The following is a 16,009-nucleotide window of genomic DNA, read 5'->3' as shown; positions in this document are numbered from 1 at the left end:
TCTCAACATTACATCCTCGCTTTTGTATTCTAGTCCTCTTGAAATGAATGGTAGCATTGCATTTGCCGTCCTCACCACAGAATCAACCTGCTTGCATCATACATTGGGTACTCTCTTCAGTTACCTGATGAGGTAATTGTAGCCTTTGGCCAGGAGCAGATTTTGTCAGGCGGTGCCCAACCTTCCTAGATTGCTTCGACTGTTATCCACTACACTCTCCAGTTGGCAGGTCAACAGTGGTGGCCAAGTCACTGCCCAGCTGCTCCTGACTTCCAGCCAAATCCTCTCGCCTGCTCCAGATCCAGCAAGAGACTCTTGCTGGTTCCTGCCCCATCCTGCGAGCTGCCTGGTTCTTGCTCTTTTCATCAAGATCCAGTGCAGATAGTAACCTCCATGCTGACCTTGCCAGGAATCCTCTGCAGCAGATCTCCATGGGGAATAACTACACAGAACATTGAAAACCTACAGCACAATACAGACTCTTTGGCCCACACTGCAGTGCCGAACATGTACATACTTAGAAATTACCTATGGCTCTCTATTTTTTTAAGCTCCATGCACCTATTCAGGAGTGTCTTAAAAGATCCTATTGTATCCGCCTCCACCACTGTTGCTGGCAGCCCATTCCACTCACTTACCACTCTGCATAAAACAAAAAAAAAACAACTTACCACTGACATTCTCCTCTGTACCTATTTCTAAGCACCTTAAAACTGTGCTCTCTTGTGTTAGTCATTTCAGCCCTGGGGAGAAAGCCTTTGATTATTCACATGACCAATGCCTTTCATCATCTTGTGCACCCCTACCTGTTATCCTCTACCTCTACAAAGAGAAAAGTCTGAGTTCACTCAACCTATTCTCATAAGGCATGCTCTCCAATCCAGGCAACATCCTTGTAAATCTCCTCTGCACCTTTTCTATTGTTTCCACATCCTTCCTGTGGTGAGGTGACCAGAACGGAGCACAGTACTCCAAGTGGGGTCTGACCAGGGTCCTATATAACTGCAACATTACCTGTCAGCTCTTAAAATCAATGCCACTGTTGATGAAGGCCAATGCACCGTATGCCTTCTTAACCACAGAGTCAACCTGCACAGCAGGTTTGAATGTCCTATGGACTCAAACCCCAAGATCTCTCTGATCCTCCACACTGCTAAGAGTCTTACCATTAATACTATATTCTGCCATCATATTTGACCTACCAAAATTAACCATCTCACACTTATCTGGGTTGAATGTCATTTCTCAGCCCAGTTTTGCGTCATATCGATGTCCCACTGTAACCTCTGACAGCTCTCCACATTATCCACAACACCCCAACATTTGTGTCATCAGCAAATTTACTAATCTTCCCCCTTCACTTCCCCTTCCAGGTCATTTATAAAAATCATGAAGAGAAGGTGTCCCAGAACAGATCCCTGAGGTACTCCACTGGTGACCAACCTCCATGCAGAATATGACCAGTCTACAATCACTCTTTGCCTTCTGTAAGCAAACCAATTTTGGATCCACAAAGCTAGGTCCCCTTGGATCCAGTGCCTCCTTACTTTCTCAACAAGCCTTGCATGGGGTAGCTTATCAAATGTCTTGCTGAAATCCATACACACTACATCTATTGCTGTACCTTCATCAATGTGTTTAGTCATATCCTCAGAAAATTTAATCAGGCTCATAAGGCATGACCTACCTTTGTCAAAGCCCTGCTGATTATTCCTAATCATGTTATGCCTCTCCAAATGTTCATAAATCCTGCATCTCAGGATCTTTTCCATTAACTTACCAACCACTGAAATAAGACTCACTGATCTATAATTTCCTGGGCTATCTCTACTCCCTTTCTTGAATAAGGGAACAACATCGGCAACCCTCCAATCCTCCGCAACCTCTCCCGTACCCATTGAGGCTCAGCAATCTCCTCCTTTGCCTCCCTCAGTAGCCTGGGGTATAGCTTGTCCGGTCCCGGAGACTTATCCAACATGATGCTTTCCAAAAGCTCCAGCACATCCTCTTTCTTAATGTCTATATGCTGTATCTTTTCAGTCCACTGTAAGTCATCCCTACAATCATTCAAGATCATTTTCCATAGTGAATACTGAAGCAAAGTATTCATTAAGTTATCTCTGCTATCTCCTCCGGTTTCATGCACACTTTTCCACCATCACACTTGATTGGTCCTATTCTCTCACATCTTACCCTCTTGCTTTTCACATACTTGTAGAAAGCCTTGGGGTTTTCCTTAATCCTGCCTGCCATGGCCTTCTCATGGCCCCTTCTGGCTCTCCTAGTTTCATTCTTATGCTTCTAAGTTTCTTCCTGATAGCTTCATATTTCCCCGCACTCCCAATTAAATCCTTTACTAACTTGTCTGTTCCTATCCCTCTCCAATGCGATGGTAAATGAGATAGAATTGTGATCACTATCTCCAAAACACTCTCCCACTGAGAGACCTGACACCTGACCAGGTTCATTTCCCAATACCAGATCAAGTACAGCCTCTCCTCTTGTACATATTGTGTCAAGAAACTTCCCTGAACACACCTTTTTAAAAAAAAAACTCCACCCCATCTAAACCATTCACTCTATGGAGATGCCAAACAATATTTGGGAAATTAGCATCTCCCACCACGACAACAGCAAATTTTTCAGATATGTAGATTTCTGAGCCATTTTTTTTGAAGAGGCTTCAATTCCTTTTTCTATTGAGATAATTTGAATTGGAGCAATATCAGAACCACTATATCAAAGCCGTGCATAAACAGTTGATATCTTGGGCTGAGACCCTTCATCAAGTCTGACCTGGTTGGGATGAAGGAACTGAGAAAAGGGAACAGCATTTTTACAGGAGACAGGGTGGGAAGAGGTCTGGTCAAGATGAGTGTGGCAATCAGTAGGTTTATAAAAGATGTCAGGCAACAGTGTGTCTCCAGAGATGGAGAAAGAGGGATTGAGAAAGGGAGGAGAGGTGTCAGAAATGGACCAAGTGAATTTAATGTCCTGGTGGAAGTTAGAGGTGCAAAGTACACAACTCTGAAATCCTTCTCCTCGAGATGGCCATGAAAAGAATGGCAGCATGATCATCAACCCCGAAATCCCCCCCCCACACACAAAAAATAACAAAAATGGAATCGGTACATCAATCATTAAACCCCCTCCCAAACACACAAAAAAATGAGAATGATTGGGCAAGAGACACATAATATAAAAAAACAGAAAAAAAGACCACAGTCCATATTCAAAATACAGAAAACCTGGGTAACATTCTTTGGCTGGCCACACAGACCTCCCTCTCCATAGCAGAGAGATCCCACCAGTGATCAAAAGGCAGTCTCGCCTCTCCTTGGCAGAGCGATCCCACCAGTGATCAAAAGGCAGTCTCGCCTCTCCTTGGCAGAGCGATCCCACCAGTGATCAAAAGGCAGTCTCGCCTCTCCGGCAGCAGAGTGATCCCACCAGTGATCAAAAGGCAGTCTCGCCTCTCCTTGGCAGAGCGATCCCACCAGTGATCAAAAGGCAGTCTCGCCTCTCCTTGGCAGAGTGATCCCACCAGTGATCAACAGGCAGTCTCGCCTCTCCGGCAGCAGAGTGATCCCACCAGTGATCAAAAGGCAGTCTCGCCTCTCCTTGGCAGAGCGATCCCACCAGCAATCAAAAGGCAGTCTCGCCTCTCCTTGGCAGAGTGATCCCACCAGTGATCAAAAGGCAGTCTCGCCTCTCCTTGGCAGAGCGATCCCACCAGTGATCAAAAGGCAGTCTCCCCTCTCCGACAGCAGAGTGATCCCACCAGTGATCAAAAGGCAGTCTCGCCTCTCCTTGGCAGAGCGATCCCACCAGCAATCAAAAGGCAGTCTCGCCTCTCCTTGGCAGAGTGATCCCACCAGTGATCAAAAGGCAGTCTCGCCTCTCCTTGGCAGAGCGATCCCACCAGTGATCAAAAGGCAGTCTCCCCTCTCCGACAGCAGAGTGATCCCACCAGTGATCAAAAGGCAGTCTCGCCTCTCCTTGGCAGAGCGATCCCACCAGTGATCAAAAGGCAGGCAACTGGCACTGGCACTCACCATCCACACTCGACGCAATATTTCAGTCTCCCTTGTCGCTTTAATCAGTGAAATGGAGTTGAACATCGGTCTGCACCCCGTCCCACAGCTTTCTCGCCACAGGGTTTGCGCACGCTGCCTCTGCTTCTTGGAATCCTCTCGGAGACTGCAGAGTGCTGAAACACCCAAATGATCTCCAAACTGCAAACAGTTCCAGAATCACATTCAAGGTGAAAATCGAATGTAAAAGAGATAAAAGATGTGAAATATGTGATCTATCGAGAAGACATTGACCGAAGGAGCATTGTACACCGGCGCCATCTTAGCTAGGAGTCTACAGAGGCAAAGTTGATGGAATTGATGAACTCAATATGGATGTATGAAGCAGTACCAATGCAGTTGTCAATGTCGCGGAGTAAGAGTTGGGGAGCATTATCGGGGAAGGCTTGGAACATGGGCTATTCTACGTAGCCACCAAAGAGTCAGGCATAGCTGGGGCCATGGGGTTGGATTTCCAGCATCTGCAGATTTTTTTTGTGTTTATATTAATGCAGTGTTTAGCATAAAATAACCACAGATGTAAGCAGATAGGCTAGTCTAACATGAAGTGCCTTGCTGCTCTTAACATTATCTTGCTGAATAAACAGATGACTCATAATACTGATTTCATTGCAGAATGGAGGGATTGGGTGAACAGGCATATAAGACAGCTGAAAGCACAAAGAGCGTATTTGACAGCTACTCGATATGAACTGTTCTCTTAATTGAGGCAGGAAAATAACGTCATGATGGCTGATGTCAGAGATTTGAATCAACCTGAAGCTGAACGTCCATTCAAATTTGAACATAGTTTTTAGTCGTAGCTTAATAGTGATGAAAATTGGGTTTTGATATTCCCAGAACGTCATAACCGTTAACATCATGAAGAACAAGAAAAAAAATGAATTCACTCCAATTTCAAAAGAATCAGATTGCAAGTGAGATTTGTTAATAGCGAAGAGAGTGTACGAGGAAAGATTAAGTACCAATATAAACGTGTATCCAGAAATGTTCCATAGGCATAAAAGCTGGCTTCAGTCAGGGTCTGCCATGGATGTTGCATTCTATCCGTCTAGATATGCAAGCCTGGGTAACACAATGTGGAGAACAAGCTGTTGCCCACATAGTAGGCTCCCCCTCTTCACATATCTGATAAACCCAAAGGAACGGCAGAGACTGGCATAGTTTGGTATCAGCAGTGTTACAGGTTTTGCCAATAAGCATTGAACTCAAGGTAGGAGGACTGCCTTAGGGACTCCAGCTCTGGATTTTTCTCCCAGGATTTATGAGCCTTCCTCATGAGTGGGTTTAGCTGCAAACAGCAGAGTTTTGAGATCAGAGTTTTTCACCTGATGAGCCCCATCTGCCCAAAGTCTGGTTTTAAGGCACCAGTAACCTGCCTTTGCCCTATCTAATAAGAACACAAGAAATAGGAACAGGAGTAGGCTAATGAGCCTGCTCTACCATTCAATAAGATCATGGCTGATCTGGCCATGAACTCATCTCCACTTACCTGCCTCTTTCCCATCACCCTTAATTCCCGTACTATGCAAAAATCTATCTAATCTTGTCTTAAATTTATTTACTGAGGTAGCCTCCACTGCTTCATTAGACAGTGAATTCCACAGATTCACCACTCTCTGGGAAAAGCAGTTCCTCCTCATCTCTGTCCTAAATATACTCCCCTGAATCTTGAGACTATGTCCCCGAGTTCTAGTCTCACCTATCAGTGGAAACAACTTTCCTGCCTTTATCTTATCTATCCCTTTCATAATTTTATATGTTTCTATAAGATTTCCTCTCATTCTTCTGAATTCCAGCGAGTACAGTCCCAGATGACTCATCTCTCCTTGTGGTGTAACCCCCTCATCACTGGAATCAACTTGTTGACTCCAAAGTCACTGTATTCTTCCTCAAGTGAGGAGACCTGAACTGCACGCTGTACTCCAGGTGCAGCCTCACCAGTACCCTGTACGGTTGCAATATAACTTCCTTCCTCTTAAATTCAATCTGTGCAGCAGTGAAGACCAACATTCCATTTGCCTTCTTGATAGGCTGCTGCACCTGCAAACCAACCATTTGCGATTCATGCACAAGCACTCCCAAGTCCCTCTGCACAGCAGTATGCTGCAATTTTTTACCATTTAAATAATATTCTGCTTTCATTTTTCCTTCCAAAGTGAGTGTCCTCACATTTACCAACATTATACTACCTTGTCCACTCACTTAATCTATCTATATCTCTCTGCAGACTCTCTGTATCTTGTACACAATTTGCTTTCCCACTCAATTTGGCATCATCAGCAAACTTAGATACACTATTCACTGTCCCCTCTTCCAGATCATGGTCTCCTGTCAGTAGAGATGGTTTCACTGAGCTTAGTAGCTAAGCTACATTTGAAGGTCAGGAGTTGGACTCGGTTGTCAGAGTCTATTTGAGGCGCACACAATTGGGAGCATTTAAAGGGAGTGGGAGCTTGTCCCCATTACCACTCCCCCTGCTATATCAACCTTAAGGAACCTAACAAAGTATTGAGTTATTGATAAAGGTAAAAAGGTATTGCTACATTGTAAAAACAGGGTGGCTGATTGTGTGAACACCAGGAAAATGAAATTTACTGTGGAGATATATGAGGAAAGGCAAAAGATAGTATCATTTTTTCATTATGAGTTGAGCACAGGTTTGTCTTCCATCATCTGGTCTTGACTCAGAGTCCACCTGGAGTGGTGACCACTCCAGCCGTACCTGTACAATCGAGATCCTAGTTAGTTGAATACCCCAAGAGGCTGCAAAAGCAGCCGATGGTTTAGTCAGTTCAAAAGTATATCCTTAAACAGGAAATTACAGACGGCAGACTACAGTGATCACAGTTCAGAAGTATATCTGCTAAAATATCTATTAATATTGTGTGCTGTATGCAAAATGTTGCCAGTGCCATGTTGCTCGTTAAGAATAGTTTATTAAGACATACTCCTTTCTGGGTTTTATCTCTAAAAGCAGAAATCATAAAAGCAGGAAATTGTGCAACATCTTTGTAAAATATTGCTCTAACCTTAAATGGTATATTGCGTTAATTTCCAGTCTCATTACGGGAAGGGGGAGAGGGAGGGAGGAGGGGAGAGGAGAGAGAGAGAGAGAATAGAATTCTGATAGGACTCTAGAATATTAATAGATCTAGGTAAAATGGGAAAACTTCCTTTTTCTGGAGGTATCTTGGACTGGAAGTCACAGGAATTGAGTAGCACGGAACAGAATTTTAGAGTAGCACAGGAAACACTTTTTTTTTACATAGAATGTGGTTGAAATCTGGATTGCACTGCCAGTAGCTATATCAGAAACAGATCTGATCTTGGGTTTAAGAGGAAATTGGATAGATAAATAGTGGAGAAAAATACACAAAGCTACGGAGAAAAGGACAGTGGGTAGAACTAGAGATGGAGACCTACCAATAGGCAAAATGGCCACTTGTACTTCAACCGTTCTTTGATTCCATGTTTTTGATTTTGGATGTTCAAGAGTGACAACAAAACTCAAACTAATCTATATTTGTTGATTATCTGTTAATTTATTGTTGATATAAATATTAAAATCAACAAAAATATACCAAAGCTTGTGCACAAAATTATTTATTTTCCACATCTGTAGGTCATCGGACTCTGTATATCGGTGTTCATGTTCCACGGGAAAGGCGAAGCCACCGGCGGCATAGGCATCGCGGTCACAAACATCGCAAGCGTGATCGAGAAAGAGACTCGAGCACAGAGGATGGGAGGGAGTCTCCTACTTATGGTAATGGATTAACTTTCACATTAAGGATCTGTAGAAATGTGATGGTTGATATTATCTCTTCTCCTGTGACTGGCTAATTGGTTACTCCATAGCCAATAAACAGATAACTATTGATAGTTCCGTCTAATTGTGGGAACATTCTGGGAATCTAAGACCATAAGATTTAAGAGAAGAATTAGGCCATTTGGCCCATCAAGGCTGCTCTGCCATTTCATCATGGCTGATCCATTTTCCCTACATCTCTTCACGCCCTGATTAATCAAGAATCTACCAACCTCTGCCTTAACTACATTCCTGCAGGTTTGGCCTCCACATCCACCTACAGCAACGAATTCCACAGATTCACCACTCTCTGGCTAAAGAATTTCCTCTTAATTTCCATTCTAAATGGCCATCCCTCTATTCTGCGACTGTGTCTTCAGGTTCTTGACTCTCCCACCATAGGAAGTATCCTCTCCACATCCACTCTATCAAGGCCTTTTACCATTCACTAAGTTTCTATTAGGTCACCCCTCATTCTTCTGAATTTGAGTGAAAACAGGGCCAGAGCATTCAAATGCTCTTCATATGACATAGTTCATATTTTGTGAACCACCATTGAATCCTCTGTGGTGTCAGCACATCTTTTCTAAGATAATGGGCCCAAGACTGCTCACATGAACAATGACCGTGGATGTAAAGCACGCAGAACTGCACTGACTGACTCACTGAGTGTTCTCAGCATTTCTGTTTCATTTCATATGTCCAGCATCAGAAGCTTTTTCCATTTTTCATTTTCATTTCCTGATGAGCAAATCTGTATGATTTAGTGGAGATAATAAACTGATGATGATAGACACTTTATTGATCCCAAAGGACATTAGTGTCACAGTAGAATTATAAGTGCACAGATATACAAATATTAGAAGAGAAGTAAGTTAGAATAAAAAACCTTAAAAAGATGTACAAGATTTACGAGTCAAAAATTACAAGAGTTCCAGTTCGCTCTGATAAGGTCGTAGTGCAAGAAGTACTGTAATATTATACAGTAATGGGTGCACATTCACACCATCCAGATAAGAAGTGATAGTAATATTGCACAGGGTGTCTGCGATAGCGGGGTGTGGTAAACAGCGATTAATAACAGTCTAACAGGAGGGATTAATCACTTCCCTGGCTATGGGTTGACTCATTATAGAGCCTAATGGCCAAGGGTAAGAATGACCTCATATAGCACTCTTTGGAGCAGCGCAGTTGTCTTAGTCTTCTACTAACAGTGCTTCTCTTTTCAGCCAAGGTGGTGAGAAACATTGTCCAGAATTGCCAGGGTTTTCTGTAGGGTCCTTGGTTCTACCACAGCCTTAAATATGTCCAAATTGACTCCTATAATAGAGCCAGCCTTTCTAATCAGTTTATTGAGCATTTTGGCTTCACCTGTGTTGATGTATTGCCCCAGCACATCACCATATAGAAGATTGTACTGGTGACAACAGACTGGTAGAACATGTGAAGGAGAGGCCTGCGTGCTTCAGAGGTCCTCAGTCTCCTCAGGAAGTAGAGGTGACTCCGGCCCTTGTACTCAGCCTCTGTATTGGTGCTCCACTTAAGCCTGTCATCCAGGTGCACCCCCCCCCCCCACCCAGGTACTTGTAGGTCCTCAGCACCATTAATAGTAACGGGGCAGTGCAGGCTTGGTCTTCCTAAAGTCCATCACCATCTCCTTTGTCTTACTGATGGTGAGCTGCAGATGATTCAGCTTGCACCTTTTGACAAAGTCCTTTACCAGGGCCCTTTATTAATCCTCCTGTCCTCCCTTTATATACCCAACTATTGCTGAGTCATCAGAGAGTATCTGCAGGTGGCAAGACTCGGTGTTGTATCTAAAGTCAGATATAGAGGGTAAACAGGAAGGGAGCCTTTGGGACCACAGTGCTGCTTATAGCCATGTTTGACACACAGCTCTGAAGACACACAAACTGTGGCCTGCCAGTCAGGTAGTTCATTATCCAGGATACAATGTAAGTGCCAACCTGCATTGAATGGAGCCTTTCCCCCAGCAATGAGGGCTGTATGGTATTGAAGGCACTTGTGAAATCAAAAGTCATGATCTTGTTAACTTTTAACTTTGTGTCATTATTTTAATGCTGTTTCAGTGTTCCTTTCCTGATTTTCAGTACACCCTTTAAATTTATGGTGGAAGCTGTCCGATTGTCATGGAAGTTTCGTCAAGAGAATCTTGTGTAAAATCGTGGGGTCTGTGTAGAGGGATTCGACACACGTAGTCCTTATCAAAGGAAGACTGAGAGCATTCAGTACTGTGCAAAAGTCTTAGGCTTAGGTGCCTAAGATTTTTTGTAAATCTGGCAGGAGCAATGGATGTTGTGAATGGGAAGGGTGTGGGCCAGGTGGAAGAGAAGGAGTGCGGGGATGGAGTGGGGGGTGTGGTGGTAGGTGGTGGTATGGGTACAGAAACCCCCGGCCCTGAGACACTAGGCAGAGTCATATGATTCCAAGCAACTGGTTTTTTGATCATTACAGAAAGTCTCTCTGGTGTTCTCTACCCTCTCCTTCCCCTTTTTCCCAACCTTTCCACTCAGACCTCAGTAGCGACCCATATCAGAATCAGGTTTATCATCACTCACATGTCATGGAATTTGTTCTTTTTTGTGGCAGCAGTGCAGTGCAATACATAAAGAACATTACAATACTGTGTATAAAAAATGTTGGGCACCCAAGCTATATATGAGTGGTTAAGACCTTTACAGAGTACTGTAGAGCATAGAATAGTAGTGCCATGTGCTAGTGTGGCCAGAAATAGGAAGGGCATACAATTCAACACATGACTAAGGAGTTGGTGCAGGAGGGAGGGCTTCCGATTTTGGTCAATTGTCTCTTTTCCAGGGAAAGTGGGACTGTACAGAAGGGAAGATTGCAGCTGGAATGGAGGGGCAGAGAGAGCAAGGGACTAACTCAAATGAGGTACTTGAGAATTTATAAAAAATGCAAGAGCACAGTTAAGGAGATGAGGAGGGCTAAAAGAACACATGAGATTGCTCTAGCAAGCAGGGTAAAGGGCAATCCAAAGGGCTTCTGCAGATATATTAAGAGCAAAAGGGTAGTAAGGGACAAAATTGGTCTTCTGGAAGATCAGAATATTAATCTAAGCAAGGTGCTGAAAGAGGGGAGATTTTAAATGGATTTTTTGCATCTGATTTTACTTTTGAGATGAACACAGAGTCTGTAGATGTGAAACAATGCAGCAGCGAGGTCATGGGCCCTATGCAGATTACAGAGGAGGAGGTATTTGCCGTCTTGAGGGAAATTAGGGTGGATAAATCCTCAGGGCCTAACATTGTGTTCCCTTGGACACTGTGGGAGACTAATGCAGAAATTACAGGGGCCCGTGCAGAGATATTTAAAACATCCTTAGCTACAGTTGAGGGTCCTGAGGATTGGAGGATAGCTAATGTTGTTCCATTGTTTCAATAGGTACATTTAATGCCAGAGAAATGTATACAATATACATCTGAATTTTTTTTTTCTTGCAAACATCTTTTAAAGGTTCTAAGAAAAAGCCAGGAAATTATAGGCTGCTGAGCTTGACATTAGTAGTGAGAAAGTTATTGGAAGATACTCTAAGGAATTGGGCTCATAAGTATTTGAATGGGAATCGACTGATTAAGGATAGTCAGCATGGCTTCATGTGTATGTTCAGTCTTACCAGTCTTCAAGGTTTTCAAGTTAGTAGGAAAATTGATGAAGGCAAGGCTGTGGAGGTTTTCTACTTGGGCTTTAGCAAGGCCTTTGACAAGGTCCCACATGTGTGGTTGGTCAAGTAGGTTCAGTAGTTTTCCATTTAAGATGAGGAGGTAAATTGGATTAGACATTGGCTTTGTGGAAGAAGCCAGTAAGTTGTTGTAGATGGTTGCCTCTCTGGAAGCCTGTGACCAGCGGTGTGCCACAGGGATCAGTGCTGGGTCCTTTGTTGTTTGTCATCTATATCAATGATATGGATAATGATGTGTTAAATTGAATCAACAAATTTGTGGATGACATCGAGATTGGGAGTGCAGTGGACAGCGGGGAAAAGTATCAAGTCTTGTAGCAGGATCTGGTCCAGCTGGAAAAATGGGCTGAAAATGGCAAATAGTATTTAATGCAGACAAGTGTGAGGTGTTTCACCTTGGGAAGACCAATCACGGTAGGTATTGCACAGTTAATGGTAGGGCACTGAGGAGTGTGGTAGAACAAAGGGATCTAGGAATACAGGTCCCAATTTCTTGAAAGTTGTGTAACAGGTAGATAGGGTTGTACAGAAAGCTTTTGGCACATTGGCTTCATAAATTAATGTATTGCAAATTGGAGTTGAGATGTTATTTTGAAATTGTGTAAGATATCGGTGAGGCCTAATTTGGAGTACTGTGTCCAGCTTAAGTCACCAACATACAGGAAAGATGTAAATAAGATTGAAATAATGCAGAGAAAATTTACAAGGATGTTGCTGGGACTTGAGGACCTGAGTAATAGGGAAAGGTTGAATAGATTTGGACATTATTCCATACAACAGGGAAGATTTGATTGAGGTATACAAAATTATGATTGAATAGGTTTGGATTTTATTCCCTAGAACATAGAAGAATGAGAGGAGATTTGATAGAGGTATACAAAATTATGAGAGGTATAGTCAGGGTAAATGCAAACAGATTTTTTCCATTGAGGTAGGGTGAGACTAGAACTAGTGGTCATGTGTTAAGGGTGAAAGGTGAAATATTTAAGGGGAAAATGAAGGGGAACATTCACTCAGAGGGTAGTGAGAGTGTGGAACTAGCTGCCTGTGCAAGTGGTGGGTCAAAGTCAATTCCAGCATTCAAGAGAAATTTAGATAGGTACAAGGATGGAGCGGACTATGGGGGGGGGGGGGGGGATGGGGCTATAGTACAGATGCAGATCGATGGGACAAGGCAAATTAATGGTTTTGCATAAACTAGATGGGCCAAAGTGCTTGTGTCTGTGCTATAGTGTTCTATTACTCCATGACTCTTGACTCGGGAGCAGGCCCATCAGTTGACAATGTTGCACTAATCCAATTAAATTATTAATCAATTCTGCCTACACAATGTCCATATCACTCCACTTTCCTCACATTCATGTGCCTATCTAAATGTCTCTTAAAAATACCTAATGTATCAGCCTCTACCACCACCCAGCCTGCACATTCCAGGGACCCAGCACTCTGTGTTAACAAGAAACTTGGCCCATATCTTCAGTTAACCCCCCCTCACCTTAAATGCATGCTCTCTGGTATTAAACATTTCAACCCTCAACATCCTTTCTATAATGGGATGAGCAGAACTGTATAGAATATTCCTGATGCAGCCTAACTAGAGCTTTCTAAAGCCGCAACATAACTTAATGACTTTAGAACTCACTGCCTCAACAAATCAAGGCGAGCACGCTATACGCCTTCTTAACCACCTTATCCACCTGCGTGTCCACTTTCAGGGAGCTATAAACTTGACCCTAAGCTTCCTTTACTCTTCAACACTATTAAGGGTCTTGCCCTTATTGTACTCTCTCTTTACATTTGCTGTACCAAGGTGCAACACTGCACATTTGGCCAGGTTAAACTTGATGATCCAAATGTCGTAATTCTGTTCCTATATCTTATGGTCTAATATCACTCTTTAATATTTGGGGTCATCTGAAAGTGTATGTTTTTCTTAAAGCATGAAATTTTACTTGTTCCACAGAACACCTACTCAATATACTACATTGTTCAATCTGAAGAGGTTAAATATGACGTTACAGGACACTGAGTCTCTCCAGTTCTAACATCATGCAAGGGAACCAAGTTTGTATTTTTAGCTTTACAGTCTGATTTTATCTAAGCAAGGTTAAATAGTGTTTTCAGTTCACATAGCACAATAAGTACAAAATTGATGAATGCACAAGAAATGATTCCAAAAAAATTCATGAATTAATTACTAATGGAACACACTTTCATTTCAATTGCCATTTCTTGTACTAGTCACTCACTCAAAAGAGCAAGCGCAAGAGCAGAGGTTCACAATTTGTATTTTTGAATCCTACTCTAATTTGAAGGAGTCAGATTTAAAAGAGGCCATTTGGAAAGAAGGGCTTTTCACAATCATCAAAATGTTGATATATTTATATCACTAGTGGTTCATATGTATGGTACACGTTTGCTTATTCACTGCACTTTTCTTCAGAATGGTGAGATTTAAACACAAAGGAGTATGATCTTTTCTCCTCTTCCCCTCTGCTCCTTTCCTGCCCCCAACACTCCCTGTTCTCTCTGTTCCTCCCTGTAGCACTGTTCACAAGTATTAATGTCCTATTATCATTGAAGTGTGATTAAAACCATGACTGGGTCATGAGTAATTAATGTCACAGATTTTCCATTGCACAAATTTAGAGTCACTGCAGAACTTCAGAAAACATAGCTGTGTTTTTCATGTGGCAATGATGTTTAGACTGAAATAATGAATCCAAATTAAGATTGAAAGAGTGTAGAGAAAATTTACTAGGATGTTGTTTGGACTTGAGGACCAGAGTAATAGAGGAAGGTTGGCTAGGTTTGGACATTATTCCCTGGAACATAGGGATATGAGGAGAAATTTGATAGAGCTATACAAAATTATGAGTGGTATAGACAGGGTAAATGCAAACAGGATTCTTTCAGTTGAAGGTGGGTGAGATTAGAACTAGATGGTGAAGGGTGAAAAGGTGACATATTTGAGGGGAAACCCCTTCACTCACGGCGTGCTGAAGGTGTGGAACAAGCTGCCATCAGAAGTGTTAGATGCGGGTTTGATCTCAGCATTTAAGAGAAATTTGAATAAGTACATGGATAGAAGGAGTATCCCTTGGTTCAGGTGCCACTGATGGGTCCAGGCAGAATAGTTGTCTGACGCAGATGAGAAGAAACAAATGGCCTGTTTCTGCGCTGTAATACTTAATGACTCTAAGTCAAGAATTTGTTAAAAAATCAGGAAACAAGAGCACCAGAAACCCCAATAAGACTGGGACTATTTATAAACACACTTAATTCTTCAGGTGATGGAAATGCCAAGCAACATACATGTAATGCTAGAGGAACCCAGCAGATCAGGCAACATCTATAGAGAAGAATAAGTAGTCGATGTTTTGGGCTGAGGCCCGTTATCACTACTGTAAAGGAAAGGGGACGAAGCGAGAATGGGGGAAGGCTCCTTTGTCCATTCATCCCTCCCCATTGATCTCTGTAGCGTTCTCCTTCGGGTGTAACTGATAACGCCGAATTAAACGCCGAGATAAACCACAGTCAATGAAAACCAGGTCGCAGTAAGATTAACCATTTACTGTTCACTCTTCACATTAACATATGGTGAAAACTGTTGATAAAACAATACAAGATTGATACAGTATTTGTTCCTTTCTTAATATCACATTCCCATTGTAAATACTTGTAAAAGTGACTATAACTACATTACATTAAGGTGCAGTGTACAGGCAGAGTTTACCTACGCCATTGACTACTTTAAATACACTTCAATGCAAACTATCTGCAACTCTTTAACTAACGAAAACATAAACATTATCGACCGTCGTTACTTTTAACTGGATCGGCGTTAACATCTTAGTTCAATATATCGATTATCTATTAACTTACAGCGTTGCTCTCACTGTGATTTCTAATGCTTGCAAAACAACTTCTGCTCGGGTCTGCCTCGTGGTGAGCCCCCACCCTCGTGTCGATCTCAAACCGGTATTTTCCCACAAGACGCGGCGAAACCAGGTGTCATTGTATGCCGATATTTTTTTACAGGCAATGAATATACTTTAAACACTTCTAATTCTAACTAGAAAATACTAACAAATGAATTACTAAGTGAAAATATTATAAACTAAATAACTGTCATAAAGACAACACAATCTCCTTCCTGACACTTATCCCTACAAGCGGGACAAGTACTACATCTGCCCCTACACTTCGTCCCTCACCACCATTCAAAGTCCTAAACAGTCCTTCTGGGTGTTGTGACACTTCACCAACAAGTCTGTCGATGTCATCTACTATATCTGTTGCTTCTGGTGCTGTCTCCTCTGCATGGGTGAGACTGGATTTAGATTAGGGATCTGCATCATTGGGCACCTTCACTTCATC

At 42.5% G+C, this 16,009-nt stretch overlaps 1 protein-coding gene across 5 annotated transcripts in view; it reads left to right on the top strand.

Moving 5' to 3' along the window:
- LOC132392508 (sodium-driven chloride bicarbonate exchanger-like) overlaps positions 1 to 16,009 on the top strand; it is a 274,073-nt gene that overhangs the window by 117,825 nt on the left and 140,239 nt on the right. For all 5 annotated transcript variants that reach the window (XR_009511566.1, XM_059966455.1, XM_059966453.1 and 2 more), the window contains one exon: positions 7,720 to 7,863. Coding sequence is in view for 4 of the 5 variants with exons in the window: in XM_059966455.1 (XP_059822438.1) it covers positions 7,720 to 7,863 (144 nt within the window). In the remaining variant the exon portion in view is untranslated. The remainder of the gene's footprint in view (positions 1 to 7,719; positions 7,864 to 16,009) is intronic.

This window comes from Hypanus sabinus, chromosome 4 (assembly GCF_030144855.1).
Source record: "Hypanus sabinus isolate sHypSab1 chromosome 4, sHypSab1.hap1, whole genome shotgun sequence".
NCBI classification, from domain to species: Eukaryota; Metazoa; Chordata; class Chondrichthyes; order Myliobatiformes; family Dasyatidae; genus Hypanus; species Hypanus sabinus.
This window is presented reverse-complemented; position numbering and strand designations above follow the sequence as displayed.